Source organism: Cetorhinus maximus, chromosome 17 (genome assembly GCF_964194155.1).
Source record: "Cetorhinus maximus chromosome 17, sCetMax3.hap1.1, whole genome shotgun sequence".
In the NCBI taxonomy this organism is placed as follows: domain Eukaryota; kingdom Metazoa; phylum Chordata; class Chondrichthyes; order Lamniformes; family Cetorhinidae; genus Cetorhinus; species Cetorhinus maximus.
This window is the reverse complement of record NC_135895.1, coordinates 65,655,206-65,680,928: the sequence shown is the minus strand read 5'-3', so window position 1 is coordinate 65,680,928 and position 25,723 is coordinate 65,655,206. Positions and strand designations below refer to the sequence as shown.

The following is a 25,723-nucleotide window of genomic DNA, read 5'->3' as shown; positions in this document are numbered from 1 at the left end:
GCGAGAGCTTTATTCAGGGGTACAGTCCCAGATTTCCGCTACCCTTCCTGTGATGAAGTTTAAAATTGAAAAAAAAATAAAAAGGGGGAAATGTGAATAACTAGTCTCAAACTATTATCAATTTCAGCGATAACTTTCTGACATAGCACATTAAATCACGAAATATAAGATTTTAAACTGAAATGTAAAATTGATTACTGTAGCTGTCAGGTTAGTAAACGCACATATGCATAAATCTTTTGTTGTGATCTCTTATCAACTGAAAGCTTAGGGAGTGGAAGTCCTTCCTGTTGATGAATCTCACTGGCTGCTCAGTCGGCACCTTGATTGTCACATGGGTGTGAGTGATGAGGTCCTGCAACTTTGGGAATCCAGCAATGGAGGTAAGCCCCGCTGTCTTTGTGCTTGCAAGATTTCATTTATTTGAAATTGTATGAACTGCTCAGCTATTGCAAATAGGGTGAGATGCAATGGTGTGCTGCTGCTTAACAGAAGCTACCTAGGTCCACTGCTAATCCTGGGAATGAGCCAGAGATGAAGTTGTTCAAGGCACAGTGACTGTAACTGTGGTTTGAGGTCTGAGGTTTCGCCCAATCAGGGCACAAATCTCAGTCACCATCTATTTAGATATTCTCAGTCTCCCAATGCTTAAGGGACCTGCCTCTGATGATCCCCTGATCCCTGGGGGCTCACAACCTTCGCAAGGGAGGGAACACACACAGATCAGTTGCTCTGCTAACTCTGTTCACATAATGGCACCTGTGTACCAACTGCAGTGTGTCTCTCTCAGCCACGCACCCTTTTAAGGGTCCATCTAATTAAATGGCACGGCCATGACTGGCTCCCCGCTGTGTTGCTGCCTTCTTCCACTTGGACTGCTCTGGATCCATCGTGGAACCTGTGCCTCTCCATAAAAATTCCAAACTGGCTCTCAATGATCTGTCAGCAAGTGGCCATTAATCTGAATCAGGCAGATTGTTGGGTTCCACCTTCGCACCTCCTGAGCAAAATTACTGACCGTAAATTAGCATCATGGCCTGCAGCACTAATTGAAGTGCCCACCTATCTTTGTTCTCGCCCCTAAATTAATGTAAAACTCAGCCCTTGGTGCCATCCCAGGGTCCCTTCTCAAAGGCTCAGTATCCTTCATTTTGCAGGCACCAAAACTTCAAGTGTAGATATGCCAGAGCTCTGCTGAAAAAAAGATACATTTTGTCGAAGCTGTATTAATACACAGGGCCCAGTTCTTTGCAGACAGAAAGAACATGTACACACATTGCGTCTGTGTCAGCTAAATAAAATAAGTGATAGCTATTGGCTGGTTCATTCCTCAGGGCAATGCCTTGACCAATCAGAGTCAAGCTGTCTGGATTAAATATCAAACAATGCCTGGCAGTTAACTGTCAGTCACAAACAATTGGTACATTCTCCTTGGCAATGCCTCGACCAATCAGAGTCCACTTGCCAGCCAATCAGTACTCCTTTCTCATACAGTCTAAATTTGCTGTTTTCCCTTACACTGTGTTCTTGCAAACTGTCCTGATGAGTGTAAACCGAAAAGCTTCGACAAAATATCTGAATTGACAAAATGACAAAAATACCCAAGTCTGTACCACCAAATGACTATTTATAAATCAGAGTCTTATAAAACCCAAGCATAGTGCTCTTCATTTTATACTCAACGGCTCTAGTAATACAAGCTAAAATCTTATTTGCTTTCCTTATAGCCACTTCATACTGCTTGGGTATGCTTAACAAGTGAACAGAAACCCCAGTACTCTTTCTTATCAGTTCCTTTTAAACAGCCACATGCAAACTGGCATCGGAGCAGACAGATCAGGAGAATTAACACAAGGCTAAGGGGCTGGTGTGGGAAAGAGGGTTTCCTTTTCATGGGACACTGGCACTAGTTCTGGGATAGGAAGAAGCACTACTGGTGGGACAGGAAGAAGCGCTACTGATGGAATGGGTTCCACCTGAACTAGGATGGGACCCGTGGCAGAAAGGGAAAATAGGGAAGTGGCAAAGGTTTTAAACTAGTAAGGCAGCAGCGGGCAAAAATGATTCTACAAGGAATATAAGCAGCTTAAATGGGAATGGAACAGGACAGGAAGACACAGGGAAGAATAAAGTAAAGGGGAACATTGGTGGCAAGGGAATAAGTACACCTATAGAATGAGAGTCAAAAAGAAGATTAATATATTATATTAAAATGAAGTTAAAACATCTTTTCAGCAATGCATAGTGTCCGTAATAAAACATGGGAGTTGAAGGCAATTGTGCTGGGAGGAACGAGACATAGTAGGGATTACTGAGACGTGGCTATAGAAAAATCAGGAGCACTGCATGGAATAACATGACTATACCACTGCATGGTATAACATATTTAGAAAAGATAGAGAGGAAAATGGGCGGTGGGAGTAGCTGTAGTTATGCAGGATAACATAATGTCAGTACAAAAAAAGGGTCGCAGCTCTCAGCAAGACAAAAATAGAATCCATTTGGATTGAGATAAAAGATAATGAAGCATCAATCACATGAATAGGTGGGTACAGACCACCTATTAGTAGAAGGGAGATGGAGGGGAAACATGCAGACAAATTAAGGAATTGAGTAAAAAGCACAGGATAATAATCATGGGGGATTTCAACCCTGATATTAATTGGACAGAAGAGGTGGTTAAAGGGGATGAGGGACTGGAACTACAACGTGTACAGGGCTCCTTTTTAACCCAAAATGTAAAATGCTCAATAAGGGAAGATTTGCTATTAAATCTAGTAATGGGGAATGAATCAAAACAGCTAAGAGAAGTAAAATTAGGGGAACATCTAGGCAATAGTGACTTAAATAGAAATACCCTTTAAGATGATAGAGAAGGACATAAGTATGATGAAAACCAAGTTAACAGAAAAGCTGATTTTTAAGAGCTGAGAATAAAGCTTGGGGGGAAAAAAAGGACAACAATTTGACAAACATCAATCTGGAACAACAGGCAACATTTAAAATGGTGTCCAACAGAACGTTTGAATTAGTAATAGGAGTAGGCCACTCGGCCCCTAGAGCCTGCTCCGCCATTTAATAAGATCATGACTGATCTGAATGAAACCTCAACTTCACATTCTTGCCTATCCCTGATAACCTCTCACCCCTTGTTCATCAAGAAACTATCTAGCTCTGCCTTAAAAAATATTCAAAGATTCTGCTTCCACCGCCTTTTGAGGAATAGAATCCAAAGTCTCTCAACCTTCAGAAAAAATTTCTCCTCATTTCTGTCTTAAATGAGCGACCGCTTATTTTTAAACAATGACCCCTAGTTCTAGATTCTCCCACAAGAGGAAACATCCTCTCCCCATCCACCGTGTCAAGACCCCTTAACTCGCCTCTTACTCTTCTACTTCCAGTGCATTCAAGCCTAACCTGCCAGCCTTTCCTCATAAGACAACTTGCCCATTACTGGTATTAGTCTAGTAAACCTTCTCTGAACTACTTCTAACGCATTTACATCTTTCTTTAAAGAAGGAGATCATTACTGTACACAATACTCCAGATGTGGTCTCACCAATGCCCTGTATAAATGAAGTATAACCTCCCTACTTTTGTAATCAATTCCCCTCACAATAAATGATAACATTCTATTAGCTTTCCTAATTACCTGCTTACTAATCTTTTGTGATTCATGCACTAGGACACCCAGGGCCCTCTGAATCCCAGAGCTTTGCAATCCCTCACTATTTAGATAATAAGCTTCTTCTTTTATTCTTCTTGCCAAAATGAATGATTTCAAATCTGCCCACATTATACTCCATTTGCCAGATCTTTGCCCACTCACTTAACTTATCTATGTCACTTTGTAACCTCCTTACGCCCTCTTCACAATTTATTTTCCTACCTCTCTTTGTGTCACCAGCAAATTTAGCAACATTCCTTCGGTCTCTTCATCCAAGTCATTTATAAAAATTGTAAAAAGTTGAGGCCCCAGCACTGACCCCTGTGGCACACCACTTGTCACACCCTGCCAACCAGAAAAAGACCCATTTATGCCAACTCTCTATTTCCTGTTAGCTAGCCAATCTTCTATCCATGCCAATATGTTAACCCCTATACCACACCATGAGCTTTTATTTTTTGCAATAACCTTTGACATAGCATTTTATCAAATGCCTTCTGGAAGTCTAAGTACAGTACATCCACCAGTTCCCCTTTATCCATAGCACATGTGACTTCTTCAAAGAATTCCAATAAATTGGTTAACCACGATTTCCCTTTCACAAAACCATGTTGACTCTGCCTGATTTCCTTGAATTTTTCTAAGTGCCCTGTTATAATATCTTTAATAATAGCTTCTAACATTTTCCCGATGACAGATGTTAGGTTAACAGGCCTATAGTTTCCTACTTTCTGTCTCCCTTCTTTTATGAATAAAGGAGTTATATTTTCTATTTTGCAATCTAATGGAACCTTCCCCGAATCAAGGGAATTTTGGAAAATTAAAACCAGTGCATCAACGATCTCACTAGCCACTTCTTTCAAGGCCATAGTATAATGTCCACCCGGGCCTGGGGATTTGTCAGCCCGCAGCCCCAACAATTTGCTCAGTACCACTTGCCTGGTGATTGTAAATTTCCTGAATTCCTCCCTCCTTTCCATTTCCTGATTTACAGCTATTTCCGGGATGTTGTGATCTCTATAGTGAAGACCGAAGCAAAATACCTGTTTAATTCATCCGCCATCTCCCTACTTTCCATTATCAATTTCCCAGACCATACACAGACTCTATAGGACCAACACTCACTTGTTAACTCTTTTCTGGCTGAAATATCTATACTCTTACTATCCATCTTTATATTACTAGCTAATGTTTTCTCATACTCTCACAGAGTGCAGGAAAAATATATTGAGCTAGTGGAGGCAATGGCGTAGTGCTTTTGTTGCTGGACTAATAATCCAGAGACCCAGGGTTATGCTCAGGGACCTGGGTTCAAATCCCGCCACAGCAGATGGTGGAATTTGAATTCAATAAAAATCTGGAATTAAAGGTCTAATGATGACCATGAAACCATTGTCAATTGTTGTAAAAACCCATCTGGTTCATTAATATCCTTTAGCTAAGGAAGTCTGTCGTCCTTACCTGGTCTGGCCTACATGTGACTCCAGACCCACGGCAATGTGGTTGACTTTTAAATGGTCTTACAAGCCACTCAGCTGTAACAAACTGCTACAAAGTCACAAAAAAGGAATGAAACCGGATGGACCACCTGGCATCAACCTAGGCACCGGAAATGACAACGGCAATCGCAGCCTGTCGACGCTGCAAAGGCCTCCTCCCAAACATCTGGGGGCTAGTGCCAAAATTGGGAGAGCTGTCTCACAGACTAGTCAAGCAACAGCCTGACACAGTCATCCTCACGGAATCATAGCTTACAGATAATGTCCCAGACACCACCATCACCATCCCTGGGTATGTCCTGTCCCACCGTCAGAATAGACCGAGCAGAGGTGGCAGCACAGTGGTATACAGTCGAGAGAGAGTTGTCCTGGGAGTCCTCAACATCGACTCCGGACCCCATTAAGTCTCATGGCATCAGGTCAAACATGGGCAAGGAAACCTCTTGCTGATTACCACATACCTCTCTCCCTCAGCTGATGAATTACTGCTTCTCCATTTTGAACACCACTTGGAGGAAGCACTGAGGATGGCAAGGGCGCAGAATGTACTCTGGGTGGGGGACGTCAATGGCTTGGTGGCCCCACTACTGACCGAGCTGGCCGAGTCCTAAATGACATAGCTGCTAGACTGGGTCTGAGGCAGGTGGTGAGGGATCCAACAAGAGGGAAAAACATACCTGACCTCATCCTCACCAGCCTGCCTGCCACAGATGCATCTACCCATGGCAGTATCGGTAGGAGTGACCACCGCACGAGGCGCTCTGGGCCATCAGCAGCAGCAGAATTGTACTCGAACACAATCTGTAACCTCTTGGCCCAGCATATTCCCCCACTCTACCATTACCATCAAGCTAGGAGATCAACCCTGGTTCAATGAAGAGTGCAGAGGGCATGCCAGGAGCAGTACCAGGCATACCTAAAAATGAGGTGTCAATCTGGTGAAGCTAGAACACAGGACTGCTTGTGTGCCAAACAGCATTAGCAGCAAGTGATGGACAGAGCTAAGCTATCCCACAACCAATGGATCAAATCTAAGCTCTGCAGTCCTGCCACATCCAGTCGTGAATGGTGGTGGACAATTAAACAACTCACTGGAGGAGGACCCTCCACAAATATCCCCATTCCCAATGATGGAGGAGCATAGCACATCAGTGCAAAAGATAAGGCTGAAGCATTCGCAACAATCTTCAGCCAGAAGTGTCCAGTGGATGATCCATCTCGACCTTCTCCAGAGGTCCCCAGCATCACAGATGCCAGTCTTCAGCCAATTCAATTCACTTGCCACACCCCTAGCCAGTACAGCTACAGCACTGGCATCTACCCGGCTATGTGAAAAATTGCCCAGGTATATCCTATACACAAAAAGCAGGACAAATCCAACCCTGCCAATTACCACCCCATCTGTCTACTCTCGATCATCAGCAAATTAATGGGAGGGGTCATCAACAGTGCTATCAAGCTGCACTTGCTTAGCAATAATCTGCTCACTGACACCCAGTTTGGGTTCTGCCAGGACCACTCAGCTCCTGAGCTCATTACAACCTTAGTTCAAACATGGGCAAAAGAGCTAAATACCCGAGGTGAGGTGAATGACTGCCCTTGGCATCAAGGCAGCATTTGACCGAGTGTGGCATCAAGGAGCCCTAGCAAAACTGGAGTCAATGGAAATCAGGGGGAAAACACTTGCTGGTGGGAGTCATGCCTAACACAAAAGAAGATAGTTGTGGATAAGAGAGGGTACAAAGAGATTAGGGGAGAAGTCAAAAAAACAGGCTGTGTTTGATGACGCCACAACTGCGGACGATGCGCTCCCCACACCTGAGGTTGAGATGTGTATGAAGTCACTTGCAGCGTCATCCCAGACAGCTGCCTGCATCAAAGATGGCACAGATTAAACTCAGCCAGAAGAGAGCATTGTTCTCACAGCCTCTTACTTATTGCCCCTCTCCTGGATCCTCGTAGTCTCCCACTTGTCACAGGATTGGCAGGGATGATAGTCCCAGGGAGAAGAAAATAGATGGTTATGATAGTAAATTTAGATGAGAAAAGATAGGAGGAAGCTTGAGTAGAGCATAAACACCAGCATGGAATGGTTGGGCTGAATGGCCCGTTTCTTTGCAGTATATCCTATGCAATCCTCTTGCAAAGTTAAGATATGCCCGTGACAGTGAGTGCAAATGTCCACATTAAATGGCACACAAATGCCCATTCACCTAACTTATAGAAATTGACCTGCATCAGATTGTTTTGCTCTGTATTACTAATTCCTATGAGCATTTTATGTTATCTGTGAATTTAAAAATTATTCCATTTGATCCTCCTCTGGATCATAAATTAAAATGATGCATAACAATGATCCCAAGTCAAATCCCTGCTTTATGTGCAACTGTACCCCATTAATAACAGCCCTTAGCTTATCAGATCTAAGCTCTGCAGTCCTGCCACATCCAGTCGTGAATGGTGGTGGACAATTAAACAACTCACTGGAAGGGGAGGCTCCACGAATATCCTCATCCTCAATGACAATATCCAGGCTTGGGCAGACATGTGGCAAATAACATATGCGAGACCATCTCCAACAATAGAGAATCTAACCATTGCTCCTTGACATTCAATGGCATTAACATCCCTGAATCCCCCACTATCAACATCCTGGGGGCTACCATTGACCAGAAACTGAACCAGACTAGCCATATAAATACTGTGGCTACAAGAGCAGGTCAGAGGCTAGGAATCCTGCGGTGAGTAACTCACCTCCTGACTCCTCAAAGCCTGTCCACCATCTACAAGGCACAAGTCAGGAGTGTGGCAGAATACTCTCCACTTGCCTGGGTGAGTGCAGCTCCAACAACACTCGAGAAGCTTGACACCATCCAGGACAAGGCCGCCCACTTGATTGGTATCGCTTCCACAAACATTCACTCCCTCCACCACTGACAAACAGTGGCAGCAGCACTACCAGCTGCACTGCAGGAACTCACCAAGGCTCCTGATACAGCACCTTCCAAACCCACGAGTGCTACCATCTAGAAGGACGACGGCAGCAGATACATGGGAACACCACCACCTGGAAGATCCCCTCCAAGCCACTCACCATTCTGACTTGGAAATATATCACCGTTCCTTCACTGTCGCTGGGTCAAAATCATGGAACTCCCTCTCTAACATAGCATTGTAGCTATACCGATACCACAGGGGCTGCAGCGGTTTAAGGCAGCAGTTCACCACAACTTTCTCATGAGCAATTAAGGAGGGCAAAAAACGGTGGCCTAGCCAGCGATGCCTACATCTCGTAAATGAATAATAAAAAAAAACACTTTTCAATCAGGTACTTCTACAATATAATAACTGTCCTATATTCCCATGAGATGTCATTTGTTCTAATATCCACCAATACATATTTTACTAAATACTTTTTGGAAGTTAAGCTGCAGGACATCAACCAGGTTATTTTCATTCATAACTCACTTCCTCAAAGAACAGAACAAGCTCATGAAGTAAGGCCGAAGTTTCCTAGCACCATGTTAGGTAACAGTTCATTGAATCTCTCATCATTTTAAAATCTTCAATCATATTCTCCATCTAAATCTTGGTTTCTCCAAAGTGAATAACCCTAATTATTCAAAAATGATCATATATCCTTATGTGGCTCGGTGTCATATTTTGTTTTTATAATGTTCTTATGAAGCACTTTATTACATTTCATTATGCTAAAGATGCTATATAAATATAAGTTGCTGCTTTTGAAAGAGATAGAATAAATGTCATTCAGTAGCAGTGGAGCAGAATCTGGAGTGGGGATCAGTGGAAACAGATCAGAGCAAGCTCAGTGTAAAGTTAAAAATTCCCCTCAAGAGATGCAGAAAATCAAAGATGCAAAAGCAGATAAGGTATTAGAATCAAGATAATCCATAAAATACAAAAACAGCAGAAACAACAACGAAGTGGGACAACATGATAATATCGAGAAGCAACAAAGAAATGGGCTTCAGCCCATGAAGAAGGGATTTCAGGCCAGGACTGACATAGCTGCAAAATAATGCTGAAAACCAGTACTGCAGTGAGGGACAGTCCAAATCTGAATAGGAACAGGGCTGTAGGCTAGATAGTTACCTTAAAACTTAAAGCAAACAAGTATCAGATCAGTCACATTGCTCAAGTCTTACAGTACAGTTCCCAGTGGTCCAGCAGAGTATCATCGTCCGAATGACAGAGCAACTCGGTGGGAGGGAGGGGGTGTCAAGGGTGGGGAGTGCAAATTTAAGCAGATATTCAGAACATAGTGAAGATAAGAAACAAGTAAGGTCAGGAGATGGTTATGGGCTCATGAAAGCTAAATTTAAACTTGCACCTTGATATTGTCATATCAAATACAAAATGTATGCACAATTAGAGATGGGAAACTTAAACAGTGGAAGAGAGGCAATTGGCAGAGAAACAACAATTTGTATGTATGTAGCACGTTTAAAGTACTAAAACATTTCAAAGTGCTTCACAGGGAGCCTTTCATAAAAAAAGTGAGCAAAATAAAGTGATATTAGGGCAGATGGCAAAGAGCTTGGTAATGAGGTAGGTTCTAAGGACTGTCTTAAGGAAGGAAAGGTAGAGAAGTGGAGAGGTTTAGGGAATTCTAAAGCTTAGGGCTAGGCAACTGAAGGTATGACCATCAGTGGCAAAAGATGGCAAAGAATGATCAACCTTGGACAACTCATACTTTTAACTGTTCCCAAATCCTCTAATTTTAACTCCTTCTTCATAACTAATACTCTTTCTCTCGGTTATAGAATTGCAACTATCTCTTCTTTTACAAATAAAGCTATACATCCTCCTTTATGACCCAACCTTACATAGCCTCTGAACTCACTTCTGATCTTTCACTATTATCCAACCAGGTTTCAGAGATAGTAATTACTTCTAAATTTTTATCAAAGCATATGTAAATACAGGATTTCATTTACAATACTTCTCACAATACATAAACATATTTCAAAACACATCTGTATATACCTTATATGGTTTACTTTATGCAAATTATCTAGATTCATGTATATGCATTTTCAGTAACTTGCCGCTACTATCATCAGATGACCTGTCTTACCAGGCCTGATATACCTGTACCTTTGGAGATACACTATTCTTGTTTACTTTCTGGATAGCCTAGTGCCTGATGCATATGTTCAAGTATTCCAAACCACTTGCTGAGAAATTCAAAAGCAAAATACTGCAGACACTGGAAATCTAAAATAAAAACAGGAAATGCTAGAAATGTTCAATAGGTCAGGCAGCATTTGCAGAAAAAGAAACAGTGCTGACATTTCAGGTTGATGACCTTTCATCAGAACAGTTCTTGCAAAAGGGTCATCAACCTGAAATGTTAAGTCAATTTCTCTCTGCAGATGCTGCCAGACCTGGTGAGCATTTTTAGTATTTCCTCTTATTGCTGAGAACTTCATACAGTTAGAGCTTTTGTTTGCCTGAAATAAAGCAATTTCTCCCAGTAAAGATACACAACACTTATCTGAATTTAGAGAGCATAGGAGCAGCTTGGCAACATCCAATCTGTACATACTTGCTGGAGTTTAATCAGCTGGAATAGAATAATTTACCACAGTGCTGGTAAGTTTCTCACTGCTTGTCAAGTTATGACCATCTTAGTTGTTGGGACACTAGCTTGCAGAGTTATCTGGAAATGGATGCATAGGATGCCATGTGACGTCCTCCAAGGCTCATTAATGAGTCAGGACGACTGATCAATTATCATCAGTGCCCTATTTGGCTCAGGTCTGCTGCTGAAGGTTGACTCAGTTCCAACCTTTCATCTATTAAGCATATTACCTTGCAGGCAATGTGACTGAAAAGGGATCCTATCTGCCCTGTCCATCAGAGAATGGCAACAAGTTAATCATTAAACAACCGGGAGGCACAAGTTTGAGTCTGTACTAGGAAAACAGCAAATACCGGGAAATGAAGAACAGCAAACCTATAAAATGAGGAGTTCCTGATATCCCACTGTATGACATTAATGTTAAGCAGACAAAATGCAATAGTAAAACCTCAGCTGTTCATCAGACATCAAAATATCATTAATATTCCTAAATATTATTCTGGTCACACAACATCAAAAAACGTTAGAGTCTAATACAAACATTACTACACTGAAGAAGATGGGGAAAAAAATCAATGGGTTATCAATTACTTACCAACATTTTTGTTCAGAATTTGATCCTCAAATACCATTTGACAGCGGATAAACACAGTGTTCAGCACATCTCTTTTTAGTGACTGGGAAAAAAATGAGTTTGGTTTTGATTAACTGTTACACCTAGATTGCAATTATAGGAAATACACAATACTCTATTTTTTGAGACTACAATAACATGATTAAAAGAGTTCATCCGTTATTCTGTGCTTACAAACAAAAATATTGCAATCTGATCAAATGGTAAGCATCATACCACAATACAACTTAATATCAATCATCTTTTTCTGATATCATCAGATTTTAAGGAACAAAATTACCTAAAGTTAACTGAAGTATGTTTAGAAATGAAGAAAGTAAAACTTATATAGCAAGCCTTGCAGTTGAAATATATCTTGAAATTTATTTTCCAACTAAACATGATTTAATATTTTTTGTGGTAACTAAACTGAGAATTGCCTGGGAACTACAGCATAAAATCATGTGTGAAATTCATCAACCAGCTAAAGTGTCTGCATTTTGGTAGGGGCAAAAATGTTGAATTATGCCTTAAAATACTTGAAAGTTGCGTTTGTGCTGATTAAATAGTCCAATTGAATTGTTGTAATTCAGCCAGTACAACAAAACAACAGCACCGTAACTTCAACTATGGCAATATGGTTCAACTATGGTTAAAGGCAATCAGGTCAAAAATTCTTTTCACAGTTGGTTGGTACTTACCCAACAATGTTTTAAAAAAAAACCATAAAAGGACCAGCTGGAGAATAAGTTTTGAATGACATTACTTCCGATAGTTTAAGACAGAACTTTTGTGTAGGCTGATAGTATTTTGGAAGATTTTTTGTTTGTTCATTGAATATGAGCATTGCTGACAAGGCCAGCATTTATTGTCCATCACTAATTGCCCTGATGGTAAGCTTTGTTTTGAATTGCTGCAGTCTATGTGGTATAGGAACACCTGCAATGCTGTTACCTTGGGAATTCCAAGCTTCTGGTCCAGCAAGGATGTAGCATTGGCAATATATTTCCAAGTCAGGACAGGTAGTGGTGTTCCCACGTGCCTGCTGCCCATGTTCTTCTAGGTGGGTAGCTGTCGTGGGTTTGGAAGGTCCTGTCGAAGGAGCCTTGGTGAGTTGCTGCAGTGCATCTTGTATATAGTATACACTGCAGCTATGATGTGCTGGTGGTGGAGGGAATGAATGTTTAAGGTGGTGAATGGGGTACTTATCAAGTGGACTGCTTTGGCCTGGATGGTGTTAAGCTTCTTGAGTGCCATTGAAGCTGCACTGAGCCTGGCAAGTGGAGAATATTCCATCACACTCCGGACTTGTGCCTTGTAGGTGATGCAAGACTTTAGTGAGTCAGCACAGGAGTTAGTCAAGATAGAATACCCAGCCTCTTGTAGCCACAGTATTTATATGGCTAGTTTAGTTCAGCTTTTGCTCAATGGTTACTCTTAGAATGTTGCTGGTGGGGGCTCAGCTGTCAAGGGGAGGTGAGTAGATTCTCTCTTGCTGGAAACGGTCATTGCCTGGCACTCGTGTGGCATGAATGTTATTTGCCACTTATCAACCCAATCCTGAATGTTGTCAAGTCTTGTTGCATGTGGACACAGGAAATGAATAGAACTGGACACTGCAATCATCAGCGAACATTTCCACATCTGACCTTTTGATGGATGCAAGGTGATTAATGAACATTAGTGACGGCCAGTGACCACTAAATCTCTGAAAATTAGGATATCACAAGTGTTCATGTTAGCTCCAGAAAAGCTTTGCTATGATCCCTTTTTAGTGTTGAATTCTCAAAAACCCCATTTACACTATGTGTCCGCCTTTCCTTTAGGAAGATGAATGTAATAGCACTTACAATTCATGCCTGATTAAGCATATCAGGCTGCAGGAAAAATGTCAATGTAGAGGTAGGTTACAAAAAGACTGATGTTTGTACCTAATGTGGCGTTCGCCTCAGCTTTGCCTCTTTCTATTCTATTTAATTTTCACAAACCATAAAATTGTAATTTAGCAGGAGGCAATAGTGTTATTCTATAAGTGTGGGTACAGGAAACAAAGTCCAGGCAGAAAATACCTTCTTCAAAATTAGAAGAAACAGAAACAAAATAAGGTAATGTAGAGTCTTTGTTTTAGGTTACTTCTACTTCTCTTATATGACAAAGTGTTCATAAGATCACACTTGCACCTTACACCAAAGAAAATTGGCAAATTAACAGAATAGAAAAGTAAATGAAGAGTCTTTGTGGCATAGAAATCACTTTCATCTTCCTGCTGGTATACCCATGTTATGTGTAATATAATAAAAGAAAAGAATTAGCTTAAACATTTCTACCTCAAAATATTATTAGAAGCGCTCTTTGAATATGCACAATGTAAAGCTTTTGTGCATCTCCACTACAGAATACCTATACTGGTTGTAAAATTAATCTGTGTAAACTGCATGCTTGTATCATCCAAATCCAAAGGATTCTCTGCAGACATAAAATTACATCAAGCAACAAAGTAAAAATCACAGAAGAGCTTGCCTATATTTATCTTGTTGGGAATATTTTAGTTGAGGAGCAAAAACTCCTTTCTAAGAACACTGTACCTGTATGGCATCTTTTACTTTTGATTTACTGCCATGGAGATAAGCTCTGCAGCGTACAGTACCCTTCACAGTAACAGAGCTGCCGCAGTCTTCAATTAAAGCATCAACCTCACCATCAGCGATAGGAACCTTAAAACAAAAGGATCTTAACAATTAAGAAAAACATTCATTTATAGGTCAATTGTAGTGGCATTGTACAGTAATACATTGTTTAAAAAGAAAGTTTTAATGTAAAAACAGAACATGCCAACAACACATAGCAGGTCATTCAGTACCTGTAGAATAAGAAGAGACAGGTTAACATTTTGGACAGTGTTCATCATAATGCTGTGAAGAAGGACAACAGTGTAGCTATAACTCTTGTTGGATTGTCAGGCAGTTGGATTGAGTGGCCCAGTTGCTCATTCCTGTTGGCTGGAGGTCCAATCGATTTAGAGGGCTAGGCCTCATTACCACGTCGCCCTGAGTAGGTTTTCCATTATATAAGTTGTTATGACTTGCTGCAATATTGGGCAGACTGGAGATCAGCCTAGCTATCAGCTAGGGAGGTATGGGGGAAGGAGAGGAACCAACACTGCATGAGGCAGAGAATATTCACCTGGAGCCCAAAGGAGCATTCCTGATTCTCTGTCCCACAAAAGTTGTTTTACATATATGTTTTTGGGGCATCTTCCACTTCACTCCCCAGTATGAATGGGGAGACTTCTGCTTCGAGAGTGCTCCACCTACTTGCCCCCTGAAATTACATCATCACCCTATTTATATCACAGAAACCCAATTTGCACATAGTGATGGGGCTTCCACCTGATTAAACTGGGCTCTGGTAAATATGGTGGTGAATCAGAAACTGTTATTTACCTTGGCTATTACTCCATTCCTCAGTATGGACCAAGCTTCTGTTCACTAAAGATGCTGACTGACTTACTGTGTGTTTTCAGTATTTTCTATTTTGTTTCAGATTTCCAGTATTTGCAGTTTCTTTGCTTTTTACTAGTAATATCTTTTTAGGCTGGCATGGTTTTATTGGGGTATGATTGAGTTGTTTTTTTTCAAGGTCATGCTGAATAATACATCTATCAACGGTACAAATTTTGCTTGCCAGTTTTTTTCTAATAGATTATTTTCATTTTACATCATACCCTACTAATGTGTGTATACACAATATACAAGGATTAATAATAACTCTATTTACTTAGCACAGAACCTGTGAACAGTCTGGTAAAAATTCCATTGCAAAATAAGAAATAAAATTAAATTGACACATGTTGAAATATTCAATATTAATTAACAAAGAAAATAACCACACTTAGCAAACATTTATGATGAGTCAGATGAAAAAACAATGAAACTTTGAAAAATTAATAGTGAAAACTAACAGGAGCTGTCAGGAACTGGACTTCCACTGGTAATTTCTTCTTCTGTGGAAGTAATAAAAAACAAAAAAAAAGTCAGTAGCAATTTAAAGATTAACAAACTGCACATAATAAATTAGATTCACTCTAATACATTAGGGTTTTAGTAAACATTGCACAAAGAATACTGTTTACTTCCTTTAAAAATAAAGTACTTTTATAACTTTATGAGTGTGATAACTACAACAACAACCTGTATTTATTTAGCACCTTTAAAGTAGTAACACACCCCCAATTTGGGAATGGTCAAGAGGCCAGATATCTTGGAGGGTGGGAGGGCTGACAGAGGGCAAGGCTATGGAGGGTTTACAAACAAGGACGAGAAGTTTAAAATTAAGGCGTTGCATAACTGAGAACCCATATAGGTTGGCAAGGACAGGGTTGATGAGGGAACAGGAGTTGAGAGTTAGGATATGGGCAGCAGTATCTTGGATGACCTGAAGTTTATGGAGGGCTGAATGTCAGAGGTCAGCCAGGTGTGCACAGGAATAGTCAAGTCTGCAGGTATTAAAAACATGGATGTGTTTCAGCAGATGAGTTAAGGGCAGAATCGGGTTTCTTTTTCAATTCATTCATTGGATGTGGGCCAGACCAGAATTTATTGCCCATCCCTAATTGCTCGAGAAGTGGCGGTGAGCTGCCTTCTTGAACCACTGCAGTCCTTGTGGTGTAGGTACATCCACTGTGCTGATAGGGAGAGAGTTCCAGGATTTGGACCCAGCAACAGTGAAGGAACGGTGATATATTTCCAAGCCAGGGTGGTGAGTGGCTTGGTGGAGAACGTCCAGGTGGTGGCGTTCCTATGTGTCTGCTGCCCTTGTCCTTCTAGATGGTAGCGGTGGTGTGCATGGAAGGTGCTGCCTAAGGAGCCTTGGTGGAAATAGGTGGGCTCAATGCATCTACGGATATATGTTCGCAAGCTGATTACGGGATCAGATATGACACTGAGATTCAGAAGAGTCTGGTTCAGCTCTAGACAGTTGCCAAGGTCAGAGATGGAGTTGTGGCTAGGAAATGGAGTTTAGGGTATGACTGAATACAGAAGTTTCAGTCTTCCTAATATTTACTTGTAAGAAATTTCTGCTGTCTGACAAGGTAGACTTGGGTGTAGTTATCATATATGTGGGAACTGATGAGGTGTTTTTGGATGTTGTTTACGTGTAGCAGTACGTAGATGAGTCACATGAAAGAGCCAAGGACAAAATCCTTGGGGGACAAAAGGGGTAACGGTGCAGGACCCAGAAGAGAAGAAATTGCAACTGGCTCTCTGGCTATGACTAGTTGGATAAGAATGGAACAAGCAATCCCACCCAGCTAGAGAGACAATGGAGAGACTGTTATAAGTTATAAATGCAAAATGAACGAAAGAAAAAAACACATATTTTGGTCAGCAATTTTGGTTATTATAAATAAGTTAGACAGATTATATTAAATGCACTTTTAAAAGGAACAATTCCAAAATAATTATTTGCTTCCATACCGATCCTTCCCCTATTAGGTTCTCTGGATCTTTAAACTGTCCATTTATCAGGTAACTGCTTTGCATAATTTGTTTTGCCCAGGAATTCAGACCTTTCTGGGGAGGGGGAAATGGTGAAAGGGAAGAGAACAAAAATATACTAAGTAAAAATTACACAAACAACAAAAGTTGCTTATTACATTGCTTATCCTTTCTTTAACTCTAGTATTTTCCTCAAAGTGTCATCATAGACATGCTCAACATAACATGACTGTGAGCTACATTTGAAACAAAATGCAATTTCAAGAATATTGCATTACAGGGAATATACTAGAAATTAAATTTTTTGAAATATAAATTCCATTGGCCTAGATTTCAGAGAAAAAAAGAGAAAGACTTGCATTCTATATAGCACTTTTCTCAACCACCAGACATCTCAAAGCGCTTCACAGCTAAATATTTATTGAAGTGTAGTCACTATTGGCTGTAGGAAACACGGCAACTAATTTGCGCACAGCAATCTCCCACAAACAACAATGTCATAATGACCAGATAATCAGTGTTTAGTGATGTAAATTGAGGGATTAATATTGGCCAGGTCACCGGGGATAACTTCCCTGCTTGTCTTCAAGAAGAGAACTCAATGATAAGAGCATAAGAACATAAAAAATAGGAGCTGGAGTCGGCCATTCAGCCCTTTGAGCTGGCTCCATCATTCAATGAGATCATGGCTGATCTTCTACTTCAACACTATTTCCCTGAACTATCTTCATATCCCTTGATATTTTTAATATGTAGAATCCTATCGATCTCAGTCTTGAATATGCTCAATGACTGAACTTCCTCAGCTCCTTGGGGCAGAGAATTCCAAAGATTCACTATCCTCTGAGAAGAAACTCCTCCTCATCTCAGTGCTAAATGGCCAGCCCCTTATTCTGAGACTGTGTCCCCTGGTTCTAGGCCCTCCAAGCTGGAGGAAATATCCTTCCTGCATCTCCTCTGTCGAGCCCTGTAAGAATTTTATATGTTTGAATGAGATCATCTCTCATTCTTCTGAACTCCAGAGAATGAAGACCCAGTTTATTTAATCTTCCCTCTTAGGACAATCCCTCCATCCCAGGAATTAATTTAGTGAAAATTCACTGCACTCCCTCTATGGCAAATATATCTTTCCTTTGCCAAAGAGGCCAAAACTGCACACAATACTCCAGGTGTGGTCTCACCAAGGTTCTGTATAATTACAGTAAGGCATCTATACTCCAATACCAAATCCTCTTATAATAAAGGCCAACATACCATTTGCCTTCTTAATTTTTGCTGTACCTGCACGTTAGTTTTCAGTGACTCATGAACAAGGGCACCCTAGTCCTTTTGAAGTTCATCACTTCTTAGCCTCTCACCATATAAGAAATACTCTGCATTTGTTTTTCCTACCAAAGTGGATAACCTCACATTTCTCCACATTGTATTCCATTTGCCAAATTTTCACCCATTCACTCAGCCTCTCCAAATCCCCTTGAAGCATCTTCGCATTCTCCTCACAACTCCCATTTCCACCTAGTTGATGGGGGAGCCCTGTACATCAGTGTAAAATGCAAGGATGAAACATTTGCAACCATCTTCAGCCAGGAGTGCCCAGTGGATGATCCATTTCAGCCTCTTCCTGAGGTCCACAAAAACACACATGCCAGTCTTCAGCCAATTCAATTCGCTCTGTATGATATCAAGAAACAGCTGAAGGCACCGCAAAGGCTATGGGCCTGACAACATTCCAGCAATAGTGCTGAAGACTTGTGATATATGGGTGTGGCATCAAGGAGCTGTAGCAAAACTGAAGTCAATGGGAATCAGGGGGAAAACTCTCCACTGGTTGGAGTCACAGCTGGTACAAAGGAAGATGGTTGTGGTTGTTGGAGGTCAATCATCTCAGTGATTACACAATGTTCAGCACCATTTGCATCAGTCCTCAGGTACTGATGCAGTCCGAGTCCATAAGCAGCAAGAGCTGGAGAACATTCAGGCTTGGGCTAATAAGTGGAAAGTAACATTTACATCACACAATTGCTAGGCAATGACCATCTCCAACACGAGAGAATCCGACCATCTCCCCTTAACATTCAATGGCATTACCATTGTACCATTACCACTATCAACATCGTGGAGGTTACCATTGACCAGAAGCTGAACTGGACCAGCCATCTAAACACTGTGGCTACAAGAGCAGGTCGGAGGCTAGGAATCCTGCAGTAACCCACTTCCTAACTCCCCAAAGTCTGTCCACCATCTACAAGGCACAAGTCAGGAGTGTGGTGGAATACTTTCCACTTGACTGGATGAGTATAGCCACAACAACGTTTAAGCCTGACACCATCCAGGCCAAAACAGCCCATTTGACTGGCACCCCATCCACCACCTTCAACATTCACTCCTTTCATCACTGAAGCGCAGTGGCAGCAGTATGTACCATCTATAAGAAGCACAGCAGCAACTCACCAAGCCTCCTTCAACAGCACCTTCCAAACCTGCCACCTCTACCACCCAGGAGGACAAGGGCAGCAGATGCATGGGAACACCACAAGCTGCAAGGTCCCCTCCAAGCCACACAAAATCTTGATTTGGGACTATATCGTTGTTCCTTTATTGTGGCTAGGTCAAAATCCCGGAAGTCCCTAATAGCACTGTGGGTGTACCTACACCACATAGACTGCAGCAGTTCAAGAAGGCACATCATCATCATCTTCTCAAAGGCAAAGGGAAGGGCAATAAAAGCTGGCCTAGCCAGCGATGCCCACGTCCCGTGAAAAGGATAAATGAAACTAAGAAGGAATCACCTTGAAGAAGATCACTATCCTTTTGAACATCATCTTCTCCCTGCCCCCAAACTCATTATCCTGTGCCCAAGATTCAAATTGCCCTGTCCTGGGAGGTCCATTGCTTCAGCATTTTCTTCTCACACCAAAATCATTTTTGTTTTTTTGACTCAATCCTCTCTTCAGTTACTACCTACCTGCCCATGACTCCTCACTTCTCACAGAATAATGACAGAATTTCTTCTCAATCTTATTAGCCAATGCATCTGATAGATCATCTTCTACTATTTTTTCCACATAAACAGTATCAAATGCATCTGCTGCTTCCCTCATACCTTTCCAGAGGTGCTACTGTCTCTACAATATTCTTGTTCGCTTTTCTTTTACTTTACCAGCAGCTTTTTATTCACCTCAAACTTCAGCATGTGGAATAAGCCTGCACTATTCTCCACTCCCTTAAATGGCCTTGGACATCAAGTGATTTCTAAGTACCTCCATCAACATAACATATTGTATTCACTGCTTTCTTTATGTTGGCAATTTTAATGGTGATTTGGTGATTACTTTACCAAACATCCTTGTATCGCTCACCCTTTATCACACCACATCCATCTTTAGTTTCCTACACTGTTCAACCAAGTTCAAATTAAACAGTGGGGATTTCCAAAACAACAAGAATTTTTGACTCATGAAACCCTAATCAGTGCAAAAATGAAAGATTTAAAACAAAATAAGTAACTCGTACCAATGAATCCTTGTCAAACTTATGTTCTGCAGCTACTGGTACAGGGATATTAACATCCACGTTGATAGTGGCTTCCATGATCTGCCAGGGAGCTGTCAAGCTGCTGGGTTTACAGTCTAACATTTTAATAGGAGTCTTGAAAAAACAGGAAATTAAGATTCATTAGTAGACAGTATATTTTCTTGCTGGAATTATTACATGAATATTTAGCACACAGAGTACTATTTCTGCTGTTAATAATGTCCAAATATTTCTTGTACATTTCTATTTAATACTTCAAGGCCAAAGTTTTAAACCAAGATATTTAAAATCAGTTTCTGCACATCCATCTGTTCTTACTTTGTTGTGACACGTTTACTATTGGTTGTTTCCTTGCTTGTATTATCTCAAAAAATTAATTTTATGTCATGCAACTGTCTTACAAATATATTTTAAGGTCTTTAAAGATAAAGAAAAACTTGCATTTCTACAACATATTTTACATGTTCAGGACATCCCCAGAGGCACCTCACAGACAGTTAATTACTTCTGATGAACAGATACTGCCTGTTTAGACAAACACAGCAGACATTTTCCACTAGGCAAGGTCCCACAAACAGCAAGTGAGATAAATGACTGGTTAATTTGTGTTTTTGGTGGTGCTAACCTGATGGAGGAATAGCGGCCATTTGCAGACATTGACATTTGAACTTCTTCAAACAATACTATAGGATCTTTTACATACACATGTACAGACAGGCAGAGCCTTGGTTTAATCTCTCCTCTGAAAGACAGCACACCTCCAACAATATAGTGGTCCTACAGTGTTCAAATTCTGTCGTAGTACTTAAAACTACAATCTCTGACTCAGAGGCAAAAAATGCCAGAGCTGAACCAAGCTAGCATTAAAAATCCCAACATCTATTCATCATTTGATCTTTAATGCGAAAGAGTCAGCTGGAAAAGTTAAGAATTAGTTAGATTACAAATTGTAGCTTCAAGCAGTACAACTGAAAAACAGCTGAATGCAAACAAGTGCATCATGAAACTGTTAAACAGCTACATGTGAAATATCATTTGAGTACTTTCCTTCCAACATTTCTTTTCACTATGTGTATTATGACACAGCGATGGTAAAGGCTGAGTTGTTCAAATCCCAGGGGGAAACTTGAAACAACTGTCATAATCCATTTTTCGCAATTTGTAATTTCGAGATGCAGACTTTGAATTCAGTAGGAATAAGATCACCGAGTCTCGTGGTTTTTATATAAAATTAAACATTTATTAATTTAACAACAAATTAAACACATACACATGGCTACAAATTACTACTATAATAACTTTTAACAAATCCTTAAATTAATCACCCCCAGGTAAATCTCCACTAAGGCAACAGTAACCCATTGGCCAGGATATTGAGGTCAGCGACAGGTGGGCAGGGCCCGCTCGCCGACGCGTAAAATGTCGTGGGGTGATGTCGGGTGGAACTCCCAACGTCATTTCAATTTTCAGGTCAGCGGGGACGCAGCCGAATCAGCAGTGCATCCGCCAACCTGTCAACGGCTTATTGAGGCCGTTTTAAAACTAATTCAAGTAATAAATGGACCTGCCCGTCCAACCTTAAGGTTGGCAGGCAGGCCGGGAGCCCTGGCGGTCTTCAGAAAAAGCATGAAACCTCATCCACGGGCAGGATGAGGTTTCATGAGGGTTTTTAAAAATGTAATAAAAGTTTGATTAAAAGTGGCGGACATGTCCCAACTCATGGGACAGTGTCACATGAGGGGTCATGTCAGGGAAATGTTATTTTTGTACATTGACCATTTTTAAATTTGGCACCAATCTCCCTGAGGCAGCACTTAGCCTCAGGGAGATCAGTGCGCTCCTTCGCACGCATGTGCGAAAGAACACACTCCCGGCTGAAGGAATCCCCTCCCCCCGCCCGTACCTGTATAGCGCTTCCTGGTGGACGTCATGCTGGGTGGGCCTTAATTGGCCCGCCCACGTAAAATGGCGGCGCACTCCCAATTGGGGGTGCCGATCGGAGGCGTGCCTGCATGCGCCCGCTCCTGCACTTCCCCCCCCGACAGGGGGAAAATTCTTCCCACAGACCTTAAATAGACACCAGGCAAAGAACATTTGACCTTACGAATTCTAAATGTGGTTCCTTTGCAAATTGGTTGGAGGCATACAGGCTGGTTAGGTCTTAAATGCCTCTACCTTACGCACACAAACTCCTTTCTTTATGTACCTAGCTTTCCCTTTGAATCACTAGGCCTTTTGAATTTCAACTCTTCTAACAATAAAACCCCTTTCATAGCACCAATTTTATTAGTAAGCTGAAAAAATAAACACACTGATAAAAGCAAAAAACTGCGGATGCTGGAAATCCAAAACAAAAATAAAAATAAAAATACCTGGAAAAACTCAGCAGGTCTGGCAGCATCTGCGGAGAGGAACACAGTTAACGGTTCGATACGTATGGGAAGGCTGTAAAGTGCCTAGTCGGAAGATGAGGTGCTGTTCCTCTAGTTTGCATTGAGCTTCACTGGAGCAATGCAGCAGGCCAAGGACAGACATGCGGAAGGCTGTAAAGTGCCTAGTCGGACTCGTACAGACTCGAAACGTTAACTGTGTTCCTCTCCGCAGATGCTGCCAGACCTGCTGAGTTTTTCCAGGTATTTTTATTTTTATTAAAATAAACACATTGTTTGGTGTCTCCCAGCTAGGTGCAAGATTTTACCTAGTCTTTTGAATGGTTTATTCAACAAATGCAAATTGCACTTTACCTTTTACTCCTTACGTTTATCTAATTAACATCTCAAACTACTATACATCAAAGCACCCAGACTAGCTGGCTTTAATCCAATTAAACCACACACAGGCACACACATAGACGCAGACCCTACTACAATTGCAATTTAAAAATAATTTCCAATAAGATTATAGACATTAATCTTTTCATGACAATGTGTCATTATGGCTATGGATTTCTTAAGCCTGCGTTACTCGCCTTAACTTTGCTGGAAATACAGTGGAAACCCTGTTTAAGCGTGGAAACCCTGTTTAAGCTTGTAAACAGTGCCGCATTTACAACTACACAATCCAACGAAGTTCAGGGCCCATAAAGCAAAAAAAGGATTATTTACCTTTATCATTCTTCTCCATTCAATGGATGGGGACATGCTCTCCACATAGATGGGGCTATTGAAATAGGCATATTGCAAAACACTGGGAAAGAAAAGAGGGACAATATCCCTTTGAGGCATTTTTGGGTAACATTGGGCAGGATTTTTAGTTCGGCAGGCCCGGGAGCAGCTGGGGAATGGATCGCCAACCGCGACTGGCTCCTGACCGCGATTTCATGCAGGCTGGCAAATTAACGACCAGCCAGCGTGAAAGGTGTGCTGAAAGGCTCAGCGCTACCGGGGTGAGGGTGGGAGGATAGCGAGTGCTGAAGTCGGCGTGGGGAGCGCGGAATGAAAGCTCCCTGAAGGCAGAGAGCTGCTTCAGGGAACTGAAGAATTTAAATGCCAGAAATAAAGATTTTAAACAAAAGCAAAAATAGCTGGAAAAACTCAGCAGGTCTGACAGCATCTGCGGAGAGGAACGCAGTTAATGTTTTGAGTCCGTATGACTCTTCATCAGAACTAAGGAAATAGAGAAATGAGGTGGAATATAGCTGGTAGAGGGGGAATGGGGCAGGTAGAGTTGGATAGAGGGCCAGTGATAGGTGGAAGCAAAGAAGAGATTGCCAAAGATGTCATAGGCAAAAGAACAAAGGGGTGTTGGCGGTGGTGATATTATCTAAGGAATGTGCTAATGGGGACATTAAGGGTAGCAAGTAGGACAAGCAAGAGGCAGATGACCCTAGTGGGGGTGGGGTGTGGGGAAGGAATCGAAATGGACTACAAGGTGGAGATAAAACAATAGATCGAAATAAATTTAAAAAGAGGTGGGAAAAGAAAAATATATTTTTAAAAAATTATTAATTATTGGAAAAAGGGGGATCGGAAAGGGCGTGGGGATGGAGGAGAGAGTTCATGATCTGGAGTTGTTGGACTCAATATTAAGTCCGGAAGGCTGTAAAGTGCCTAGTTGGAAGATGAGGTGCTGTTCCTCCAGTTTGCGTTGTGCTTCACTGGAACATTGCAACAGGCCAAGGACGGACATGTGGGCATGAGAGCAGGGTGGTGCGTTGCAATGGCAAGCGACAGGAAGGTCTGAGCAGGACAAGCAAGAGGCAGATGAATTTGTTCTGATGAAGAGTCATACGGACTCGAAATGTCAACTGTGTTCCTCTTCGCAGATGCTGTCAGACCTGCTGAGTTTTTCCAGTTATTTTTGTTTTTGTTTCAGATTTCCAGCATCCACAGTATTTTGCATTTATAAAGATTTTAAAAACTGGGAAAAAATGTCCATGCATCAGAATCAGTCACTGGAACATATACCAGATGGAAATTGTGTGTAAAATGTAAATTTTTAAAATTAGTATCGAAAACCTCATCTCAACCTTGGATGAGGTTTCCTCAAAAAGACAAAGGCCGCCTGGCCAATTCGCCTGTCAGCCAACTGTAACGTTGGATGGGCAGCAAAAAAATCACGGTTTAATAGGCCTCTTAATTGTCAGTGGGCATGATGCCGTCTCTCACGTGCGTATGCCTGCCAACCGAAATATCGCCGACTGCGCGATGATTCGCTAGGCATGTGGGATGTGTGCCCAACGTCATTATGCGCTATTGCATGCTCGAGTGCGTCGGGCATGCGCCCACATGCCTAGCGAAAAATTATGCCCACTGTGCTTATACTTACGCTGTATGATGGGCATGCATCACTCAGATTTTATCACTCAAGAAAATGGCAGCAACAGCACATTCCAAATATTCTTGGCCAACTAAGTGTTCAAAGAAACCTTGATTTCTGCTCTAATGGGTGTTAGCATTCTGCTCTGCCTGAGGGGAGTCAACACTTGGGTCTGTCCAACTAGTTGTGATACTAGCCTCCTGTTATGATTTTCTTCAGCAATAAGAAAATAAGAACTAGGAGCAGGAGTAGGCAATTCAGCCCCTCGAGCCTGCCCCACCATTCAATATGATTATGGCTGATCTCATTTCGGCCTCAACTCCAATTTCCTGCCCTCTCCCCATAACCTTTCAACCCGTTACTAATTAAAAATCTGTCTATCTCCTCCTTAAATTTATTCAGCGTCCCGGCATCCACTGCACTCTGAGGTGTGAATTCCACAGATTCACGACCCTTTGAGAAAAGTAATTCCTCCTCATCTCCGATTTAATTCTACCACCCCTTAGCCTAAAACTATGGCCTCTCATTCTAGAATGCCCCACAAGGGGA

At 41.5% G+C, this 25,723-nt stretch overlaps 1 protein-coding gene across 6 annotated transcripts in view; it reads right to left on the bottom strand.

Annotated features, from left to right (window-relative positions):
- odr4 (odr-4 GPCR localization factor homolog) overlaps positions 1-25,723 on the bottom strand; it is a 101,889-nt gene that overhangs the window by 26,575 nt on the left and 49,591 nt on the right. For all 6 annotated transcript variants that reach the window (XM_078561368.1, XM_078561362.1, XM_078561363.1 and 3 more), the window contains 5 exons: positions 20,396-20,530; positions 16,862-16,957; positions 15,346-15,387; positions 13,970-14,098; positions 11,367-11,448 (listed from right to left, as the gene is read on the bottom strand). In XM_078561368.1, the coding sequence (XP_078417494.1) occupies positions 11,367-11,448; positions 13,970-14,098; positions 15,346-15,387; positions 16,862-16,957; positions 20,396-20,530 (484 nt within the window). The remainder of the gene's footprint in view (positions 1-11,366; positions 11,449-13,969; positions 14,099-15,345; positions 15,388-16,861; positions 16,958-20,395; positions 20,531-25,723) is intronic.